This window comes from Anticarsia gemmatalis, chromosome 14 (assembly GCF_050436995.1).
Source record: "Anticarsia gemmatalis isolate Benzon Research Colony breed Stoneville strain chromosome 14, ilAntGemm2 primary, whole genome shotgun sequence".
Classification (NCBI taxonomy): Eukaryota; Metazoa; Arthropoda; class Insecta; order Lepidoptera; family Erebidae; genus Anticarsia; species Anticarsia gemmatalis.
The window spans coordinates 5,855,597-5,876,513 of record NC_134758.1 but is presented as its reverse complement, the minus strand read 5'-3'; the positions used below and the strand labels follow the sequence as shown (position 1 = coordinate 5,876,513).

At 33.5% G+C, this 20,917-nt stretch overlaps 1 protein-coding gene across 5 annotated transcripts; it reads right to left on the bottom strand.

The window, feature by feature from the left end:
* Positions 1-508: 508 nt before the first annotated feature.
* LOC142978434 (E3 ubiquitin-protein ligase Siah1-like) lies at positions 509-20,468 on the bottom strand. Of its 5 annotated transcripts, none has more exons than XM_076122891.1 (7): positions 20,291-20,468; positions 14,651-14,814; positions 8,166-8,334; positions 6,586-6,786; positions 3,727-3,832; positions 2,981-3,105; positions 509-2,700 (listed from the first exon to the last, which is right to left on the bottom strand). In XM_076122891.1, exons 1-7 carry the CDS (start codon positions 20,322-20,324, stop codon positions 2,609-2,611), a joined length of 891 nt encoding a protein of 296 aa, XP_075979006.1. In that variant the 5' UTR covers positions 20,325-20,468; the 3' UTR covers positions 509-2,608. The 5 variants fall into 5 exon arrangements, with proteins under 5 accessions (XP_075979006.1, XP_075979005.1, XP_075979007.1 ...); XM_076122890.1 differs by having other exon boundaries at positions 14,651-14,817; positions 20,291-20,466; XM_076122892.1 differs by having other exon boundaries at positions 14,651-14,817; positions 20,154-20,294.
* Positions 20,469-20,917: the final 449 nt, after the last annotated feature.

Sequence of the window (20,917 nt, the reverse complement as noted above, 5' to 3'; positions counted from 1 at the left end):
TGGGTTTTTCGGTCACGGAATGGAGTTTACGACAGGATTTTCGATCGAAAAGATTATCGAGTTTATCTGTTGATTTGATTTAAACAAATAAGAATTAAAAATTATTTCACAGGTGCATGAGTTGTACTAAAATCTTTTACCTTAAAAATAACGTACATTCACTGACTGAGCTATAATCCCCATTGGATTTGAAACAAGGTTTAGTTGAACGAAACTGTAAACCCCTATGTTTGTTCTAACGGCCAATATTGGTACGTACAGTCATACTGGATCATAAAATCACTAGGTGCAGCCGATTGTGATTCAGTGAATTTTGGAAACACTTTGTTTAACAAAACTATTCTCGAGTACAAACCCAGCAATTTCGAACCCATATTTGCAAATGAAAATCCTAAAATGTATTTTTCTCATATAAGGTTTTAAAATATACCTAAATATTTAGATATTTATGCTCATCTCTATTCCAATAAAATGCAAGAACATGATAATAAATTAAACAACACACAACTATTTGTCAATATTTTACTATAAATTGAATTCATAACCAAATAAAAATTGTGACGACCATGTAACATTTAGTAGCGTCACACTTTTATGTATTATGTTCTTGTATTACGTTTTAAACTACGAGTATAGTAGTGGACGCTAAACTAAATTCTAATAAAAAAAAAACAATTACAAGCTATTATTTCATTTTACAAACATGATTGAAAGCCTAAAATCTGTTCGGCGATTGATTCAAATTGCTTGGCCAGTGTTGTACTGAGTGCACACTAGTTTACTAGAGCGTTTTAGACCATCCGCTTTGGAAACTCGTATTCTCAGAATTGCAGAATTTGATAAACGCCTACCTGAAAATACAAATCTCTGACGTTGTGGCTGTTAATGGGTGTAAGCGAGGGTTTTAAGTCTGATTCGGGCCTAATATACTGCATGTATGCACTTGCCTTTAGCCCAATTCTGTCTGTACTGTCGAGTATCAGAGTTTGACATTTAAAATGTATTGCCAAAATAGTACTTACGAAGCCCAGTAGAAACGCGGAACGGTGCCTCGATTCCCTTCTACTATCGACTAACGACAACCGAACTGTCATCGAGAAATTTTGTATGAAAATCTGATCAGCGCCTCTGTCGGGTGTCGTAGGAAACATTTTGGCAGTACATTCTAAATGTCAAAATTCGATAGCTAGCCGGTTGTCGGTAGTCGATAGTGGAAGAGAATCGAGGTACAGATTTTCGTGTAAAATTTCTCGATAGCTAGCCAGAAGTCAATAGTAATAGGGAATCGAGCTACAAATTAACGAATGTAGTAAAAACTGCTGTTATTAAATAATTAGCTTTGCCCTTTTACCGGAAGTACATTTTTTCCGTTTAAAATTAACAGAATTCAGACTAGGAATCCCAAGCTTAGGCCACGGTAAATAAATAAATAATTTAATACGATCGTTCTGATATTCAAAAAAGTTACAGTATAAAGCTGATAATTAATTGATGACCGACTCTCAAGCAATTCATTTCAATCTGATACTGCAAATAAAAGCTCGTTGTAAAATTCGTTTTAAAAACTCAATTTTGGTGCTACTAAAAATATTCTATCTGCTTTATTATATTATTTCTCCAACATCTTAAATACATCAAACTCTCTACCCAACTGTACTCATAACAATAAATAATATGATCGACATTGAACTCTGAGGTCAATAAACTACGTCACAAACAACTTTGTTCTACAACCTTTAGAAACAAGGAAAATGTCCTCTCACGATCAGCTGATGAAATATTTTTGTTCATAGTTTTGCCGTCGAACGCGTATTGTGAATATGAAATATTACTATTATAAAGTAATTTATATCTTACTTCTTGATTGTATTACCGTCTCTCACTTTGAAACATACTACTAAATTGTGTGAATAAATATATCTTAAAATAAGTTAATCAACATTGTTTATTAGGCAGCCTATTACAAAATACAGCAAAAACATTACTTGAGCAAGTAAAATTGCAGCATTTTTTTTAATTCCCATTAACATTGTTTACGAAAGTGAACCATTCTTTTCGGCTTTATACAGCCTAAAGAAATGATACGAGTGAAAACATAAATCCATCTGTTTCTCTCAAGAAAAAGTTTTCCCCGAGGAAATTACAATAACTCGACCGCAATAGACTAGTTAATAATGAAAGGTTGCGGAACATTTCGTGAATGATTTAATGTTTAAATTACTTTGTGTTTTTTCTTTGAATTAGGTAATACGCATTTGCGTTATCTTCAGGCCAATCTAATCTTAGCAAAGTATTAGGAAAAGGGTTTCCTACAAACATTGATTTTTAGTTTGAAATTGTACTTTAACTCATTTAATGGTTTTAGCTAAATTACGCCGATTTTTATTTATGACCAGTTGCTCTTGAGCTGTAAGTAAATAAAAAACCCAATGTTGTTTTTAATATTTAGATACATCTCTTTAGAAATAATAATTAATTGCGGGATTTCATCGGTGGCCTTTATTGGTTCTAAAACTACGGTTGTACAAAACATCATAACGTGTCGCTCCATTCTTCTCAATGAAAAGTCCGTTGGTAAAAGACCGTGGAAGTGTTGTGTCTTGATCCGTTACTGTGGTGGCTTCTGTTCTTCATCGTGTAGAAGAATCATACTCTCGCTTTCCGTAGGGGTCTCGAAAAGAGGCAGGTTCTCCACTTCGCCTGTGAATGCGAAATAGAATTTTATTGCAAAAAAGTTATGTCATCCTCTATGTACCATAACTCTTTTGTAACAAAATTCGTCGATATTTCTTGATGCAAGCCATAGTTATATACAAATGAAAGAAAGGAGGGGTTAAACTACTTAGTATTTGATCCAACACTTCAAAAACACTTAAGGTTACTTTTAGTTTAGACATTATGGTACTCAAACAATAAATGAAAAAAATGTTTTAGGTGACGGGGTCCAAAATAATGACAAGAATTTTGGTAGCTATCTTACCGATTCTGACAATAAAGTTGACAGATTCATCTTCATCCAACATGGAGAAGACGTTTTCTACGGGAATGTACACGTTCTGAGTGTGCTCCAAAAAGTCCGCGTCTTTCTCACACTTGCAGGGACGCCTGAAAGCAATAACGTTTAAAATGTAAGTGTGGAATTATAAAAAATATACATATATGACGCATTTATAAAAGAAGGCTTCAATGAACCTTCGAAAGATAGCCTAGAAAGATAGTTGTAGATGCGTAAATTTTACGCATGCATTTGCGAAATATGGCTCTATCTTTCTAAAAAGCGCTGTGCGTATCGGACATTTCACTGGTCGCTGGGAGAGTACTGTGTGGCGTGCGTGTCAATAAGGTAAGTTGCACCCATTTTGAAATATAACGACCGCGTGAGTCAACTTTACGCATGAGTATATTTTATATTTATAATAAGATTATCTTTCTAGGGTTAAATATCATTTCTATAATAAGCCTAACAATATTTTACAAGCGTATAAGAAAGCGTGTAAAAGATCAAGTCGTAATAATTCAACCAACAGACAATGAAGAAAAATTCCGATGAATTTTATATCCAGGGAAAACAATTTGTAATGCTTACTAGAACATATTTTACCAACAGTAGAATATTTATTTATGGATTTCAGACATATTTTCCTCTTATGGCGCCATTTATAAGCGGCAAGTAGGCCGGAAATTTCTGTCTGGATTTTTAAGAATAAAAATGTCTGGAAAGCTTGCCTGTAAACGATCCTTTTGCTGGGATAATTTGGCAGGAATATGTCTATTTCAAAGTAAAACTTCTCTGCATTTTCATCATTCACCAATACTGTCCACATCATTCTTCCTGAAAAGAAAAAGAACATAAGTAAACACTAAGTACTAGTAACTCACTTCTAAAAGGTCAATAAATCCTTGGAGTTTCTATGTAATTACTACCTTTTTGTTTATTAGGTTTCATACGTGTGACCTTTTGATTGGAAAGGTATGTGGGTGTTAACTGTTACGCGCAAGGGGACTACTTTTATTTAAAGATCAAAGAGTACCTATTGACTGAGCGTAGGTTACTATAATTTTGGTGGTTGCTAGGTCTCTATATTTATTTGTTGTAACAAGTTCTAGTTAAGTTTGAGGCGTTCATAGTCAGTTGTGCTCACCAGTCGGTAAACGATATGTGGGTTAAGCAACCGTTGGGGCGGTCATTCTACAGATGGGTGACCGCATACCGTATTTGAAATGAGAATCTCTGTGCTTCGAAGGGCACGTAAAAAGTCGGTCCTGGTTGTTTCCATAAAGAGAACAGTCGCTAAGCCATGTCAAAGGCCTCTCGGGCGGCTTGAACAACTTTGACACTAGGTTGACCACTAACCATAGTAACCATACGATAGATAGGTAGATAGATGGAACAAGTTCTTAACTCACACCGTAAAAATACTTATTCATTCAATATACAAAATTAAGTAGCATCTCGCCTTGATTCCCTTGCTTTTTTGAGATTTATAAACGAGACTTTACTTTTTCACTCAAGATAAAAATCAAGTAGTTAAACAAACGTTGTCTTTTAAAACGAAGCAAGGCTTAAAGTAAAAACAAACTTAAAGAATAATACTATCGCATTAATTTCTTGACAACACAGCTTAGTTAAGTTTGAAATTACATATGCCGTCTGGTCGTCTGAAGGTGGTTCGGTAAAATAAGTATAAGTATTTGCAGTCTGTAAAATTCTGTATTTTAACTTTAAATAACATTTTGCCGAAATTAATATACTTATAATATGACGTTTTATATTGGTAGAGATGGTTACAATTGTCGCAAAATATAAAAAAGCCTCAACTTTGCCTATGCGATTTTTAACAGGTATAATATTATCACTGTTCTTTCCGTCTCGTGTGTTGTATTTTTAGCCGCATTTGCGGACGATCTTATATTTTCTTTTCAGAATCTTTGCTTAATAAACTATCCTTTATTTCAGTCAAGATAGCGGAGCGTCCGAGAATCGTTGTTTATTCGCTTGTATTTTAAAAATCCGTGTTGATTCTATTTTAAAACAATATTCTAGAACAGAAACTTTATCGCCATCGCCACAAATTCAGCCAACATGAAAAATAATAGCACCGTAAGCGTTTCTCGTTTAAACTCGTTTGCTATCGTTGACATGGCGCGCTGTCGTTGAATATGAGGAAATTGTATCGGCGCCGCCGCGGTGACGTGCCGTGTTTCGATATCTTTGTAGGCATCGCTTATACCCGACACAAGCTGGATACAGCGTTAGAAATAGTTCGATTGGAATTCTAGAGATAATTTTTTGAAGCAAGTAATTTCGACTTAAAATTGTAAACATTTAGGTCATGAATAACATTGTATTGTGGCGTTAAAATACTTGTCGCTAGCTTTAGTAGCAATCAAAACAGTATCAAAAGATTTTTTATGAATTTTCCACATCAGAAACCTTTGATCGGAGATCTTGTAGCTTTCTTAGAGACAAGGAATTGTTCTATTATAAGGAATCGATCCGCTGCAATAGATTTAAATATCACTTTTCAGTCTTCACATACAAGTAAAGGTCATCATTATAATATTACTAATCATAATTTTCCATCGCCCGATACAACACGTTCCTATCTAAAACAATGTAGTTACAGAGATAACGATAATATACTTAATAAATATAAATTATACCAAGTAAAAGGCGTTTTGTGCGAAATATTCCTTTACGTAATAGCGTTAAGAACGGTTCATTTGTACAGGTCACAGTTAACGCCGAGCGAAGCCCCACATGATAGGGTTTATTTCTACAAAGAACCTTTTCAACGACCGTTTTCTACAGAACATTTATGTTTCGTTCTTTTTGAGGAATGTAGAATTCATTTAAAGTGATATCAATATTTCTTATTGAGTTAAAGGGTTATATAGATTTAGTTAACTTTTGATTTGTATGCAACAAAATGCTCATAGAAACACAACATAAGATTTCACGGCTTTCGAAGAAATTTAAAACCTAAGTACGCACCATTATACTGAATATTTTGATATTTTATCCAAATGTAGCTAATTTGATACCGAATTTCATTTGGTCAATCCATAAGAATATTCATTTTAAAACAAAAAAATGTGTTCACATTACATGTACGAGTATCTATACGATTGTACACGGCAGTTCTTACAAAAAGGGTTGCACTTCAACGCCTGTCAAACATCAACATACTTAAAAGAAAGGCGATAACCCTCTTTCTGCACTTAAGAACTGATAAAATATCATAAGAATAAATGCAAAGTAAATATTTTTACGCTTCCTAAAAAGAAAATAGGGACCATTTTTTTCCTTTAAATTCCTTCTTCGACTCCAATATGTAGAGACTTCTTAAAAGATTGTGTACTTTATATTTTTCAATGGCAATTTAAATTAGAACTGGGAGCAAAAGTCACTTACTATGTGGCAGAGAACTAATTTTCTCTAGAAAATTGTGACGATAACTTTACTTGGCACATGAGAAAAAAATGTATATAGATTAAGTCTCACCCCTCTTATTATGGGAGAGCGGTGTCCGGCAGTAGGCAGTCACGGGTTATTCATTAATGTAAGTATGTAGTTTTTCTTACCTCCTCTTTTATCATAAATCTGGTACACATTGAACACCCTTTCATAACACCTCAGAAGGAAATAGTTAAGCACAGGCTCAGTTCTCTTCGCGTCCCATCTGTTCTTCACGGTGATGAAAGGCAGGTCAGTGACCTTATCACTATGTTCCATGAAACAATGGTCCATCCAGTCGCCAGCACGCCCTTTCCATTTGCACTCTCCTGAAAAAACGAGTATTTTCAGCAAAAAAATATACCTTTTTTGCTTGGCCTCGATTGGTTTAAAGGTACAAAGTTCATTCAATTTGGAGTTCCGGAAAAAGTTTCTATTTTCTATAAGGAAATGTTTTGTAACTGTTTTTTGGGTGTGTGACCAAATAACAAAATAAAGTGAATAGAATCCAAGAGTTAGAGAATATTATACTAAAACTAGCGATCGCCCGTTACTTTCTCCGCGTAGTCTTTAGATTTTCACATTTTTTTTATTACTGTTCTTTCATATAAAAGTATTTACTCAGTTTCACCCTCTTCGGAGGGGAATTTCCAAGAATCATCTTTTAGTGCTCCTTCACTTCCTAAAGAATCTTCATACCAAATTACAACTTTCGACGCTCAGTAGTTTCAGCTGTGCGTTGTCCATCAGTTACTCAGTAACGAAAGAGTTTTATACATATAGCTATATTGCTTAAGACAAAGTATTTTAAGGTTTTGTTTCTGTATTATAAACAAAGAGTAAAAATACCCAATAAAATATTTTTAGTAGCGTTATTTCTATTTTTAATACTTTTTACCTCGTTGCCGCGCAGGAATTTTTAATCGATCTATTGTCGCCGTAAAGGTAAAATATTTTTCTTCGGCTAGCATACCAGTCATTATAGCGATACAGTTACTAATAAAATACCTAGAATTAGCACGAACTAATAAATATTCTTAACTTTCGTAAATATATTTTTCATATTTTTCACCGTCTCTTTATTTCATCACGAGAACGGCTGAAGTTTTTCTCTGACCCTTAAATTGGATTAAATCATAATTCTAAGTGTTAAACATTTACCATTCTTTTTGATGAACTGCAAGCTTGTAGCGCTTGGTCCAAAAGGGAATAAAAAACCTGAAGAATACAGTCATTGTATATTATTCAAGATTTAAAATTAAATACTACCATTATTACTATTCTCGTGAGTATGTTCTAGGCAAGATTAGTTGACGAGCATTTATTAATCTTAAATTGCGTTAATTTATGGTAACGAATACATTTTAAGTCCTGAAATGATTATTAAATATTACAGAAAACTCGAATTATCATCGTCATCGACCAGTCGCGGATGTTGTGATTTTCTAACGATCGTTAAACCGAGTGAAACATTTACAAAACAAACATCAGACTCTTGCTAAAAACGGTCTTACGAGAAAACGATTAGTTTTTGGAGCATAGATTCATTATTATCTTTACGCGCAAGCACCAGTAACCGTATTTTTCACCATGAATTATGAATTCACTCATACGATTGTTGACCAACTAGGACGACAACTAGTTAAAGGCTAATAAAAGTTTTTTTTTTTCTTAAAAATCAATTGATTAGGTATATTATTTAACTCACCGTATACTCTAGTCATAAAGCAGTTGATAATGCGGAACTGGCAGTGAGCGTAGTGTTCGTCCAGTTGCGGCAAAATTGCGTGTTTCGGGCAGCCATTGTTCGTGCAAGGGAACAACACCTTATTCGCTAAGGACTCCAGTGCTACAGGCCGGATGAGGGCGAACTCTTTCTGAAGAAGAAATGCAATTTATTTAATATATAAATTTAGAAAATCTAGTGTAAGTGAAGATCAATTTGGTAACAGTAACTATGGTAGTTGCTGACAGAACTTTAAAGTGCTTTCCAATAGCCTGTACTGTTGGACATTATAATGTCTTAAAAAAAAAATGTTCATATAGAGCACGCTAACGACGATAATTATATTTTTTGGCGTATTTTGGGGAAGCTACATGGTTGTTGAAAAACCTGTAAAAATTGCCGCTTTTATCAATAAGATAATCATTCAGGAGTTTGTTGCGATTGGCGTTGCGACGATGTTTTAATTATCATCATTATACCACACTCTAACTGTCATTACTTAAGTATTATCAAATTGGCAACGGATATCCTTAGATAGGTAATTTGATATAGATATTGGTACGTTACGTTATACCTAGTTACACATAGTACGTAAGTACACTGCCCAAGTTAACCATTGTTCCTAGAATACTATTCCTGCTATCACTCAACAAACAATGTTAAAAACTCCGATCTTCAGCTATTCACCGTCAAAAGGTCAACGACCCTCCCTTCCAAGAAAATAGACTATAATACCTTTGTCAACAAACTGTGGGTGTACGATATCACATTTTTATCTCCCCCTGGATATTACGTCACTAAATCCCATACAAAACTACACATAATCGGAACTTAACAGGCTATAACAGGGCTCGCACGAGTGAGTGTGACAAAAGATATGACACGATGTATCGTCAAATCGCAAGTTTTAGTGCAATGACGGCGGACAAATAATGTCACGAGACTTGCCGACGAGTGATGGAATGACAGTCGAGTATTGGAAAAGACTATCGTGTGTTCGGACTTTGACATTTATAATGCACGTAAAAATGTATTCTTTCAGCACCCGCTAAATAAGCTGATGAAGTTTTTATACAAAATGCTATGCTAAGTTCCTGGCCATCAGGTTATTGATAGTCGATACTAATCGCAACGGTGATCTTGAAAAAAGACTATCTACTGTCTTAATTTCGGATTTTTACATTTTTGTACAAAACATTACAATCAATAGGTATTTCGTACAATCCCAACATACTATGCGATTAGTAGGATTTCTAGAGTCTTTGTCATATTGGAAGAATACGAAACTCGTGGAAATCATAGCGCAATAACTACTTTTGGCATCACTTATTTACATAATTTTTTAACTAAAATAACAAAGAAACCCACAAAAATAAATATCATATTTTCTATTAGAAACGTTGTCTACTTTATTCAAGAATGATTATTCTGTATTCATACCACCTAAAATACGTATCTAAAATAGTTGCTTTAACAAAGGAATACCTGTCTGTACCTGTAAAGTATGGGTATATACTCGTAGTATGTAGATTCATATCATTATGTGGGTAACTGGGTATACCTTTCTATCATTCAAATAAAATGAGATTTTGCTTAGCAACCACTTTTTTCCTCCATTATAACTTCTTTTGATATGATAATATGGTTGTGTTATCGTTACAAGTATACCCTTTACTATTGTGAAAGAGATATGAAATAGAAAAAGCAAAATTGTTATGTTTTTATTTTTCTATCATTTTGTACTTAGGACGTTTACCGACTGGGGGGCTGTCACATATTTCAGTTGACAATTATTTGAAAGCCTAGACTGTAATAGGCTGTACAGTGTTCTCTCTCTATAATCTAATCTACTTATCAATTATTTACCAGATGGTGTGCAAAAGTTGTTAAAGTTTCCGTAAAAATGTTAGTATACAAAATGTATAGAAAATAAAGCTATTACTTCTACGAGATAGTTTTTGATAGTTACAGCCACTATGAAGAATTTGTTTTCGTTATTAACTTTCCAACGCTAAAAGGTCCTTTTAAAAGGTAGACCATGACGGGAGTAATTCAAAGACTGAACCACAGTCGCCATTTTATTCAAGAGACGTCGTAGGTATATTCTACACTACTTCAAGAAAACAGAATCTATGCTTACGATAGTTTTTATCATACCTTCGGGAATTGCGTGTTTTCACACTATTCCTTCGGACACATAGATATTTTACATAGAGAAAAATATCGGAAACGAATACAAAGAAGTATTGTATTGCTCCGAAAATAGAAAATAGAGCAACGGATATGGAGGAATGAAATATCGTAGACCAAAAAAGAATATGCTTAGTACTTTTATTAATGTAGTTCAGTCTGACCTCGTAACAAAAGTTAGCGGATAGAATAAATACACAAAAAAGTTACAGATTTTTGATGGCAGAGTACATTTTTTAATGTCTTTCTAATGAAACGTGTAGCTATGCCGTATTAATTTGGTCACTAATAATAATCAAATAAAAATTTTGTGATTTATCCTTTTCATTTATATGTAAGTGTAACTACTTAAAGCTTACAAGGCGTTTATTGTTAAAATAGTAATAATGTAGTCAATACTCTTTACTTTAGCTTAGCTTAAAACTTTGTAATAGTAGCAACTCCATTACAGTAGCAAAATGAATGAAATTTCTTTTGCGAAACCTGGTGATTCCAGGATCTTCTTCCAAAACCATAGAACTATCACAACTCTATTTGAAATCTACTTCATAATTATATTAATAATATATATTTAGCCAGTTAGTCAGCCATATATTGCGCTCAGAAACACAATATAATTGTGTAGATAGTACAGAGATAATAATTATAATATTATCTATGTTGTCTGTGATAACTGAACTGAGATTTGGTTACCTAAATCAACCTTGATAGATTTATGCGTATAATATTATTATGTGGTAAAATAATATACTATTAGTTAGTTAAATTACTAACTAATATTCGAATTAATTACATTTTTTTTTTTTTTTAATAACCCCTATGTATCCCACTGCAGGGCAAGGGTCTCCTCTCAAACGAGTGGGAGGGGTTAGGCCTTGAGTCCACCACGCTGGCCAAGTGCGGGGTGGGGACTTTGCATGCCCTCAATAAATGTATTAAACAAATTTTAGGCATGCAAGGTTTCCTCACGATGTTTTCCTTCACCGTTAGAGCAAGTGATAATTATTTCTAATACACACATAACTTCGAAAAGTCATTAGTGTGTTGCCTCGGATTCGAACCTGCGACCACTTGCGTGGGAGGTGCCAACTTAAACCACTCGGCTATCACTGCTCACACATTTTAATACAAACATCAAACTTAAAAATGGAAACAATTTCGAGTCTTTTAAAATAAATAACAAATTAGGTATATTTTACTCTAAAATTTTTATCGTGTTGACGCCTTTAGCAAAAACCATTTCAGTAAAATCGATAGTTAAAAAAGAGATCAATAGATTATTTTTATGGTATTCTATTCTATTACAAGCCGAATCCGATTTTGATTTTTGTAACAATATTAACATTATATAACAAGCAAGCCATTATTTTTTACAACTAGAAGAATACATTATTATATTATTTTGAAACAAGACCAAAACCGCAAATAAAAGAACATTGAGGTTATATTGTTATTTAATGGAAAACAGTAATAAAAGTAAATATTTTTCAGGCAATACCTCGGAGTAGGTACTTTGGGAGCCCTAGAAATAGTTATAGTAATGTATCTTTTGTTATCAGTATTTTGTCTGTATATGTTTTACCCTAGAGCATACAAGCTTTCTTTCGAGGAAAAAGCCTAGAAATATTGCCAATTTTTTCGCTGTCTAGGGATATACAATAAAAACTAATCTGTCGCGAGTAGGATGTTCAGGGTCTTTTCTGTATTAAAGAAAAATAAGTATTGATAGCTTATAGATAAAATACAATTCTTTTCGTACGTTCATTATTGTTATATTTTATAAGGTTCGGGTGGTAATACCTGTCATATGAATAGGTGTATGGAATACGTTCACAATTAATGTATGGAGTTTATTGCCTTACACTGGCACTGGCTGCAAAAACATTTGGTATGACAATCGTTCAGTGCCTCTAGCGGGCGTCGTAGTAACTATTTTTGCAGTGCAGTTAAAATGTCAAACCCTTGTTACTCGATAGTTCCAATTGTAAAGAATCGTGATACTGATTGTGTTTGACCGTCAACCACCGTGAAATATTTATGCCATCAAAAACATTCTATAAAAACCTCAAGTCTCGCCGTAAAAAGTGGTGAGATCTATATAATACCAAGTCGATTAATCTATTTAGTCTCTACTTAAAGGACCTTCTGTCTTAAGTTATTACGTATGTTATTGTCATGCCAATTTAAAAAAAAATACCTTTAAAACAAATAGACCGACCTGGCCATCACCACTTTTTACGGCGAGACTTGAGGTTTTTATAGAATGTTTTTGATGGCATCTCACTTCTTTTTGTAGAGCGAACATAATTCCAATTTGTATGGAAATACGTTTTTTTTTCATAATTCAACATATTTTCCTATGGGAATGTTGTTCAGTTTCATGGGCTACACACCCTTACCCACCCTATACCCCTCCCGTTATGCCTCATATAGTAGGTACCTATTTACACCTATTTATTTTATTTTGTACAGTAATAATAATTCATTAACTGCAAATGTAACCCTGTAATCTTATACATTTATATGGGATTACAAAGTAATTGTTGTAGTTGGTGTATTTAGAAAACTGGACTGAAATTAGAAAATATTAAATTTTTCCCATGATAAAGACACTAAACCCTATTTGTATTCTAAATTTTAAGCTTCTAAGTCTGCTAGAAGTACCTTAGACTTTTGATGATCGGTGAGTCAGTGAGTCAGTGAATCAGTGAATCAGTGAGTGACAAAATTCAAAATTTTAACAAGTTGTCATTCTTAAACTACTGGTTCAAATTGACTGAAATTTTAAATATACCGTGTTTATACAATGACTAATTAGTTGCTGAAAATCCAGGCTTCTTGTTTTATTCACAACGAAATTATAGGGGTGTAAAAATAGCCCGAATTGCTTCGAGAAAAGGATGTTACGGCCGTGCCGCTTTTTTTTGCTCGACTTGCGGGGGCACTCCCGTGCCCCCAGATAGAACTACTAACTCAATTTTTGTCATTTTTTAGGAAAAACTGTTCAGCGCCCCTAGCGTAGTTTGCAAGAACTATTTTTTCATTTAAATGTCCAACGCTCGCCAGTCGATATCGCCTGCAGAAAATTAAGCTTCAGTGCCGTAGTTTCACAGCCCAGCATATATATGAAATATTCTACAACAGCACACGTTCATGATTTTAAAGATAGAAATGTTTTTAGTCCGAATATTGTTCTGAGCAAATGAGCAGCAAAAATACGGAGCCCAAAAACAGAATAAAATAAATATTTTTAACGAACATTCGAGAGATTTCTCGCCCATTATTCTTGTCTTCTTGGTATTAGGTTACTGAACCAGTATACGTGGTAGTAGAATATAAATTATTTTTTGGCCTATTTTATGTTTTGTGTCGTCGTAAAAATGGATCGTGTATAACTATCATAACTTTCACTCTAAATAGGTATGTGAAGTTGTTATCAGTTTTTTTGGTTTCTAGTTGCAGCTGGAATTTAAATTTTCTTTCTATTTCCAAATCTAAACTTTTTGTTTCGTTAGTTTAAGCCTATTTTGAGTATAATAATTTCGTTAAAAGTATAGTTATGAAAGTAAAAATTTCACTGAAAATATGAACTAGATTCTTTTTTACTTAATTAAAGAATAACACGCAGGTGACTTTCAGATTGTGTTGAAAAACTAGTTACCTTGTGTATGAGTAATACACATAATAGGTATATTGTGGCATGGATTAAAATATTCCGTGATACTAGGCGTAGTTCTAGGTAGGGCAGATATTATTACATGAAACCAATATGTTGTTCACGCTATTTCGTCATAGTTACCATAAATTGGATGATTTTGACAGTTATCATCACTACACCGAATATGAGCGTAATAATCTGAAATCGACCGAAAGGAACGATTTCTAACCAAAATTATAGTACCCATAAGCTACATCTTTGTCACGTGTAGATGCTCTATTTTTTGAAGTAAACATTATTTTAATTTAAATCACACAATGCTCGGAAAAATGGGTAAATAAGTCTGAATCTAGTAAATCCGAAGTGAAATTAGGGCTATTACTAACATTGCCTAGCAGCAAAATTCAAAAATTATAAAAAACTCACGCGTAATAAAATTAAGAACACAATGCAGATTCTCGAGTTAAACACAAAGAATCCAGGACACATTGCACGTCCTCGTAATCCGCAATATCTAACTCATACAACAATTAGACAGTCGACAAAATGATCAATAGACACTGATAACAACACCTTAAAAGAGAAACGACGTAACAGCCAAATTACATCCTTTACATACCTGACACACATGACACTGGAAGCTCTTCTCATAGCACCGGCCGCAGACACTATGTCCATCCACACACAAGTGGATGGGCGGCCGCATATACTTGTTACATTTTGTACACGTCAGCTCCTTGATCAGGCTCTCGTAGTGGTCCGTCTCGAGCAACGTGTTTAGAACTACTGTAACAAATGAAACCAGAAATAAATACTGCTTTGGAATATATACAATGTGAAAGATTATGTACTAGCGCGATTCTGTACATTTGGTACTGTCAAGTATCGAAAGTTTGACATTTAGAATTTACTGCCAAAATAGTACCTACGACGCCTGTCAGAGGCGCTGATCAGATTTTCATAAAAAAATTCTCGATGACAAGCCGGCTGTCGGTAGTCGATAGTAGTACAGAATCGAGCTACAGGAGCATGTATAGAAGAACTGATCATTTTAAAATCCATTTTTACAGTCGATACTATCGAGTAACTTGGACATTTTTCATAAAAAGTTGCTGGTAATCAGCCGGTTATCAAATGTCGATAGTAAAAATAGTAGTTAATAATGTATAGGAATAAATTATTATGAGACACGTTTCGTATCAGTGATTAAAATCTAGGTATCTTAGAATAAACTATCTTTTAGATGTACAAAAAAGTTGCATTATCTTAAAGTGTCGTCGAATATGCAAATATTTCTTTTATCTCATTTATGTAAACTATTTTCATGTAAATCTGATTCGCATTGAATTCTATAAATATCATGTACAGTACAATGGGTTTGTTAAAGCGGATTATATCGGAATGTGACATATTGGTCGACTGTATCGGTCGAGATAATGCGTGGTCGAAAGCTTAAAAGGACAGGCACAAAATATATTCATCAATTTTAGCACAAGCAAAGCAAAATTAAAAACAAATGCATACCTAATGTAAAGGCTTACTATACAGGGTGTCCCAAAACTCAACGATAATCTGAGACAGGATGAAAGGCCAAGTCATACCGGCTATAGGAAAAATAAAAAAAAAATTCCATATCACTTAGTTCAGCAATAATAGACACTTTTCAAAAAAGTTGAAATTCCACACCCTTGGTCGCATTTTCAAGTCCTGTGATCACCAATGTCACAATTTCGCTGTGTTTTTTTGAATTTCGTGATCTTAATTAAATATGTTATTAATCGTATAACAAATGAATGCACAAAACATTGTTAATTTAATAAAAAAAGTTAAGTTTTAGTGAGTCATCTTTCTCAAAAATATCGTTAGTCAACTTTGACCCTTTATACTGAAAAAAAAATGTACTACACTACCCTTGGCAAGTTATTTCAAAAGTTGGCGCATTTAATCAAGATTTCAAAATGGTATAACACTTGCCACTTTTCTTGCCATTAAAAATGTTATTTTTATTTGAACGAAGAGTATCCTCGCAAATGGATCGGACGCAGTGGTACAATTTTATGGCTTCCTTGTTCTCCCGATCTAAATCCAGTAGATATTTTTTACTGGGAATGCATAAAAGAAAAAGTTTTTTCGAAATCAATACAAAATCTATCATTACTTAGCCAGAAAATTGACACAGCGTCAGAGGAAATAAATGCAAGGAATTTTGATTGACCGGTGCAAAGGTCTTTTGTAAGGCGTTGCAGAGCCTGAATTCATGCTAGAGGAAAACAATTCAGAATTACTTTAGTTTAAGGAGAATAATTAAATAAAATCGATGGTTCGTTCATTGTTTTTTTTTAAATTATTATACCCTATTATGTTTATTACATTAAATATTTGTTATGGACTGACTCAATTACATCTTTACTAAAAATAATTGCTTTCCTCTGGCACGAAGACAGGCTCTGCAACGACGTACAAAAGATTTTTTCACCAGTCAAGCAAAATTCCTTGCATTTATTTCTTCTGACGCTGTGTCAATTTTCTGGCGAAGTTCTGATAGATTTTGTATTGATTTTGAAAAGACTTTTTCTTTTATGCATTCCCAGTAAAAAATATCTACTAGATTTAGATCGGTTGAACGAGGATGCCATAAAATTGTACCACTGCGTCCGATCCATTTGCGAGGATACTCTTCGTTCAAATAAAAATAACATTTTTAATGGCAAGAAAAGTGGCAAGTGTTATACCATTTTGAAATCTTGATTAAATGCGCCAACTTTTGAAATAACTTGCCAAGGGTAGTGTGGTACATTTTTTTTTCAGTATGAAGGGTCAAAGTTGACTAACGATATTTTTGAGAAAGATGACTCACTAAAACTTAACTTTTTTTATTAAATTAACAATGTTTTGTGCATTAATTTGTTATACGATTAATAGCATATTTAATTAAGATCACGAAATTCAAAAAACACTGCGAAATTGTGACATTGGTGATCACAGGACTTGAAAATGCGACCAAGGGTGTGGAATTTCAACTTTTTTGAAAAGTGTCTATTATTGCTGAACTAAGTGATATGGAATTTTTTTTTTTATTTTTCCTATAGCCGGTATGACTTGGCCTTTCATCCTGTCTCGGATTATCGTTGAGTTTTGGGACACCCTGTATAAGAAAAGAAAATTTATATAGTTGTTACGTCGTCCAGATTCATATAATATAATAAGGCTATATTATTGTATAATTTGTAGATGAACCAGTAGCGCAATTCTTTATAATCTGTATTGCCAACTTTCCAGAGTTTGTCATTTAAAATTTTGTGCCACAATAGTTCTTATGGAGCCTGGTAGAGGCGCTTAACAGATTTTCGTTTAAAATTTCTCGATTGCTAGCCGGTTTTCGATGGTAGATAGTAGTAATAAATCAAGCTATAGCTGTTTCACATTGTGCCGTCGTTCAAGAATCAATATTCTTTGAAAAAATTACTCATCATCAGCCTAGCCTTTCTTCCAACTATGTTGGAGTCGGCTTCGGGTCTCACTTCACCTAATATGGATTATTTTTAGATTATTACCAAATCATGGCTGTTATTCAACGCGTTATCAGTTTGATAATAGTTATCTATAACATTTTTTAGTGTAATTATCTGCAATGTCAAACAAACAAGGATGTACTCAGAACTTGATTTTATGACTAATCAATACCTTGATTCGCTTAGTTTTTGGATACGATAGTGTACGAAAAAATTTTTTTTCACTGAAAAATTGTAATGTAGTAATAAATTTTTTTAAAGTTCTTGCACACTACTTAAATTTAGTTTTTTTGTGTTGTTCATGAATATGAAACTTCAAAATGAAAATATATTTGTGTCTAGTGCGAATAATTTAAAAACCACGAAATTCATTCAGAAGTCATACCGCGAAACAGTATAATAATTTTACATAATGATATTAGCCTTACACATAAAATTTCCTATCAAAGTCTTTCTTTCAAAATTGTACTATGTGCCAAGGAAGAAGCATAATATGAATTAAAAAGACACGACAGAACCAATAAGGAAAATTTCTTTAAGCTGTAGCCACGTGCCAAAACTTAATTAATACAGAACTGAAACAAACCAACAATAGCTCTTAGAAAGAGAATCCACGTGCCCAACTTAGATAATTCTAAAGAATACTTCAACTTCATAGAAATGATTACAGACTGTTTGTTATATCTCATGGCTTTAGGGATAATTTGACTATTCAATATCTGAACTGCTTCTGTGGTCTTATCGCTTTTGTATACGACTGCTTGGCAAGAGGTTTCGAATACTTTCTAGGTTTTCTTTTTCTTATTTATTTCATGAATACTTCCATTTATTTACACTCATATTGTCTACATCTTTTATTATTTATTTGGACACTCCTTCTCAACTCACTCTTCTGCCTCTTTAAACACCTTTGCAATAATCTCTGAATTACCCCAAGGTAGACTGGCAGAAAATGCCCCTGGTATTAAAACCTTTATACTGCTCTATATATAAAGTTTAAAATAAATAAATATCTCGAAAGTCTCCATTTATTCTTATTAAATAGTAGCCCGGGGTTTGGTAAAGTTCTGGCACAGGTCAATATTCTTGTTCCCTACATGACTAACGTTGTAAATGGCGGAACATGGGCGTATTTTATACACCTCAGCCTATATTATCGTGTATAACAGGCAGGTTTTCATGTTTGTATGTAGTATCTAAATAATTTTGATTGACGCAGAGTAATTCATTCAGATACAGTACAAGATGATACATGTTTCTGCTGGAATTCTATAAATAAGACGTACACAAATGGAACATGGCACTAGAAATCTGAATTTAGGTTGCAATAATCGTAACCGAGCGTAAATGATGGATATGTATTCAAATGTCCGTCATACAGTGATTTATAGTTTTGGAAAATACAAGGTTATGTTATATGAACCATAATGGTCGTTACTTACGACTAAATGGTACTAATCTTGTACAAACTCGAGAAACGTTAATGCACCATTAAACAGTGTATTTTTTTTAATAAAATAAGGACTAATGGCCATTACTAAGACTACTATGTGAGTGAAGGATAACCTAACTAATAGAAAAAGTAAAAACATAATATATAGGTATATTAGAAACGACACGCCAGTTTTCCGTTTGATAAGCTTATTGATACTTATCTTAGGAATACTTTTCAGTCGAAATATTATCCTTCAAAACTATCTTAGTATTGATATCTTGAATAAATAGAACCGTTTATAATACTTGAATTAAAATTATAGATTCTTGCTAAACAACAAACTCCAGTGTTCTTTATCTGCATCAATTTATCGACATGAAACAGTTTTAAAAAGAATGAAAGTAGTCAATTAAAATAGTGTTCATTTTAACGTCGTGCCTGAACGGGCATATTGAGTTAAACCTCGGAATGCTAGACACTAATTATATGGCTCGCACAAACAAAAGACTTTGCTTGTATCGATCGAAATACGAAACTCAGATTGTAGGTACGCCTAATAGCGTTTTTAACAAGCGAGGTAGGGGGAAGAGTTTATTAAAATTTATCGATAGCGGTAGATAGCAACAAAAAAGTACTTACATTTTGTTATTTGAAATTTGTATTTTTGTTACGCAAAAAAATAAAATTGTTAGTTATCGTGACATAACAAAGTGTAAGGAAGTAAAAATAATAATGAACTAAATAATTATTTTTCAATTAGCTGTCACCGTGTTTTCATGTTTGGCAAGCGATATGACTATTGTTATTTGATTTGTTTAGTCTAACAAACAGGTGGAACCATTGGCAATGAAACTATTATTAATTTCAAAAATGTAAATGGAAACTAAGAAAACGAAATGTAGTTAAACTGTACGTAGTTGCCAGAACACAGTCACACAAATATTTGCAGCAGAATATTTATAGAATACGAAGCATAATTAGAAATAATGATGCGAGAGTTCCGGAGTTACTGACTAGAAGTTCAAGGTTTTAAACCAGACAGACAATTCACGGAGAAATCACCGCACTGAACTATTACCTTAACATCCTCATAACTGTGTTGTAAGGTAGGTAAGTACTAGGTAACATTCAAATAAAATGAAAGAAACACAACAACAAATACGAAAAAGCAGTACCCATTTAAATTTGATCAAACACTGAATCGCTGTTCACTTCACAAGCGAGCACAAGCTAACACTATGGGCATGAACCGTAACACACCATATGCTTATTACAGCACAATACACACTACGCAACTAATAATAAGACTAACTTTTTTTCCCCGCCGGCGACGAAGTGGATGACATTCTGAAAATAACACTGGACGCCACAACAAACGTAGCTAGTTCACGTCCAATACAGTTTTATACTTGGTAAACACTTTTTGATTCACGCGGACTGGTGTAAAGCGATTAGAACGCAATCGTTTAGCCATTTTCTTTGATAAGACAAGTGTATCTGAAGCGTGATTGTGGTTAGTCGGCTAGTTGTTGGCGACACTGTACAAGTCTATATTTATGCGGCAAGGTCGCTACTAAGGGCCGCAGTGGCGAGTACGGCTGACCAACTGCGCTACGGTTAGTCGTACAGCTATAGAGAAAATTAGTTAGCTAAAATTTACTCATTAACATGCTTTTGTATGTTATTTAAATTGGATTGTGCATTCTCTTGCTCATTGTAGATGCCTTAGATATGTCGTATAATGGATAACAAACTGTATTTCATAAAGCTACTCATAGTTATTCATTTTAAAAATTCTTTTCTAATTAATATAATAATATTTAGCTCTTATTTGTCAGTAGTAGATCCACTCGCGTTAATGATGTTAATTAAGATTTTTATACAGAAAAATATCGTTGAGCAACGTCGTAATCTGTTATAAAATGTTCACAAATGTTTT

Excerpts from the sequence above, each read along its gene's own strand:
- LOC142978434 (XM_076122890.1), bottom strand. The coding sequence starts at position 20,324 with ATGTCATCCACTTCGTCGCCGGCGGGGAAAAAAA. Across the intron at positions 14,818-20,290 it reads GTCGCCGGCGGGGAAAAAAA|TAGTTCTAAACACGTTGCTC; the intron begins GTTAGTCTTATT and ends CATTTGTTACAG. Across the intron at positions 6,787-8,165 it reads CTTTATGACTAGAGTATACG|GAGAGTGCAAATGGAAAGGG; the intron begins GTGAGTTAAATA and ends TCGTTTTTTCAG.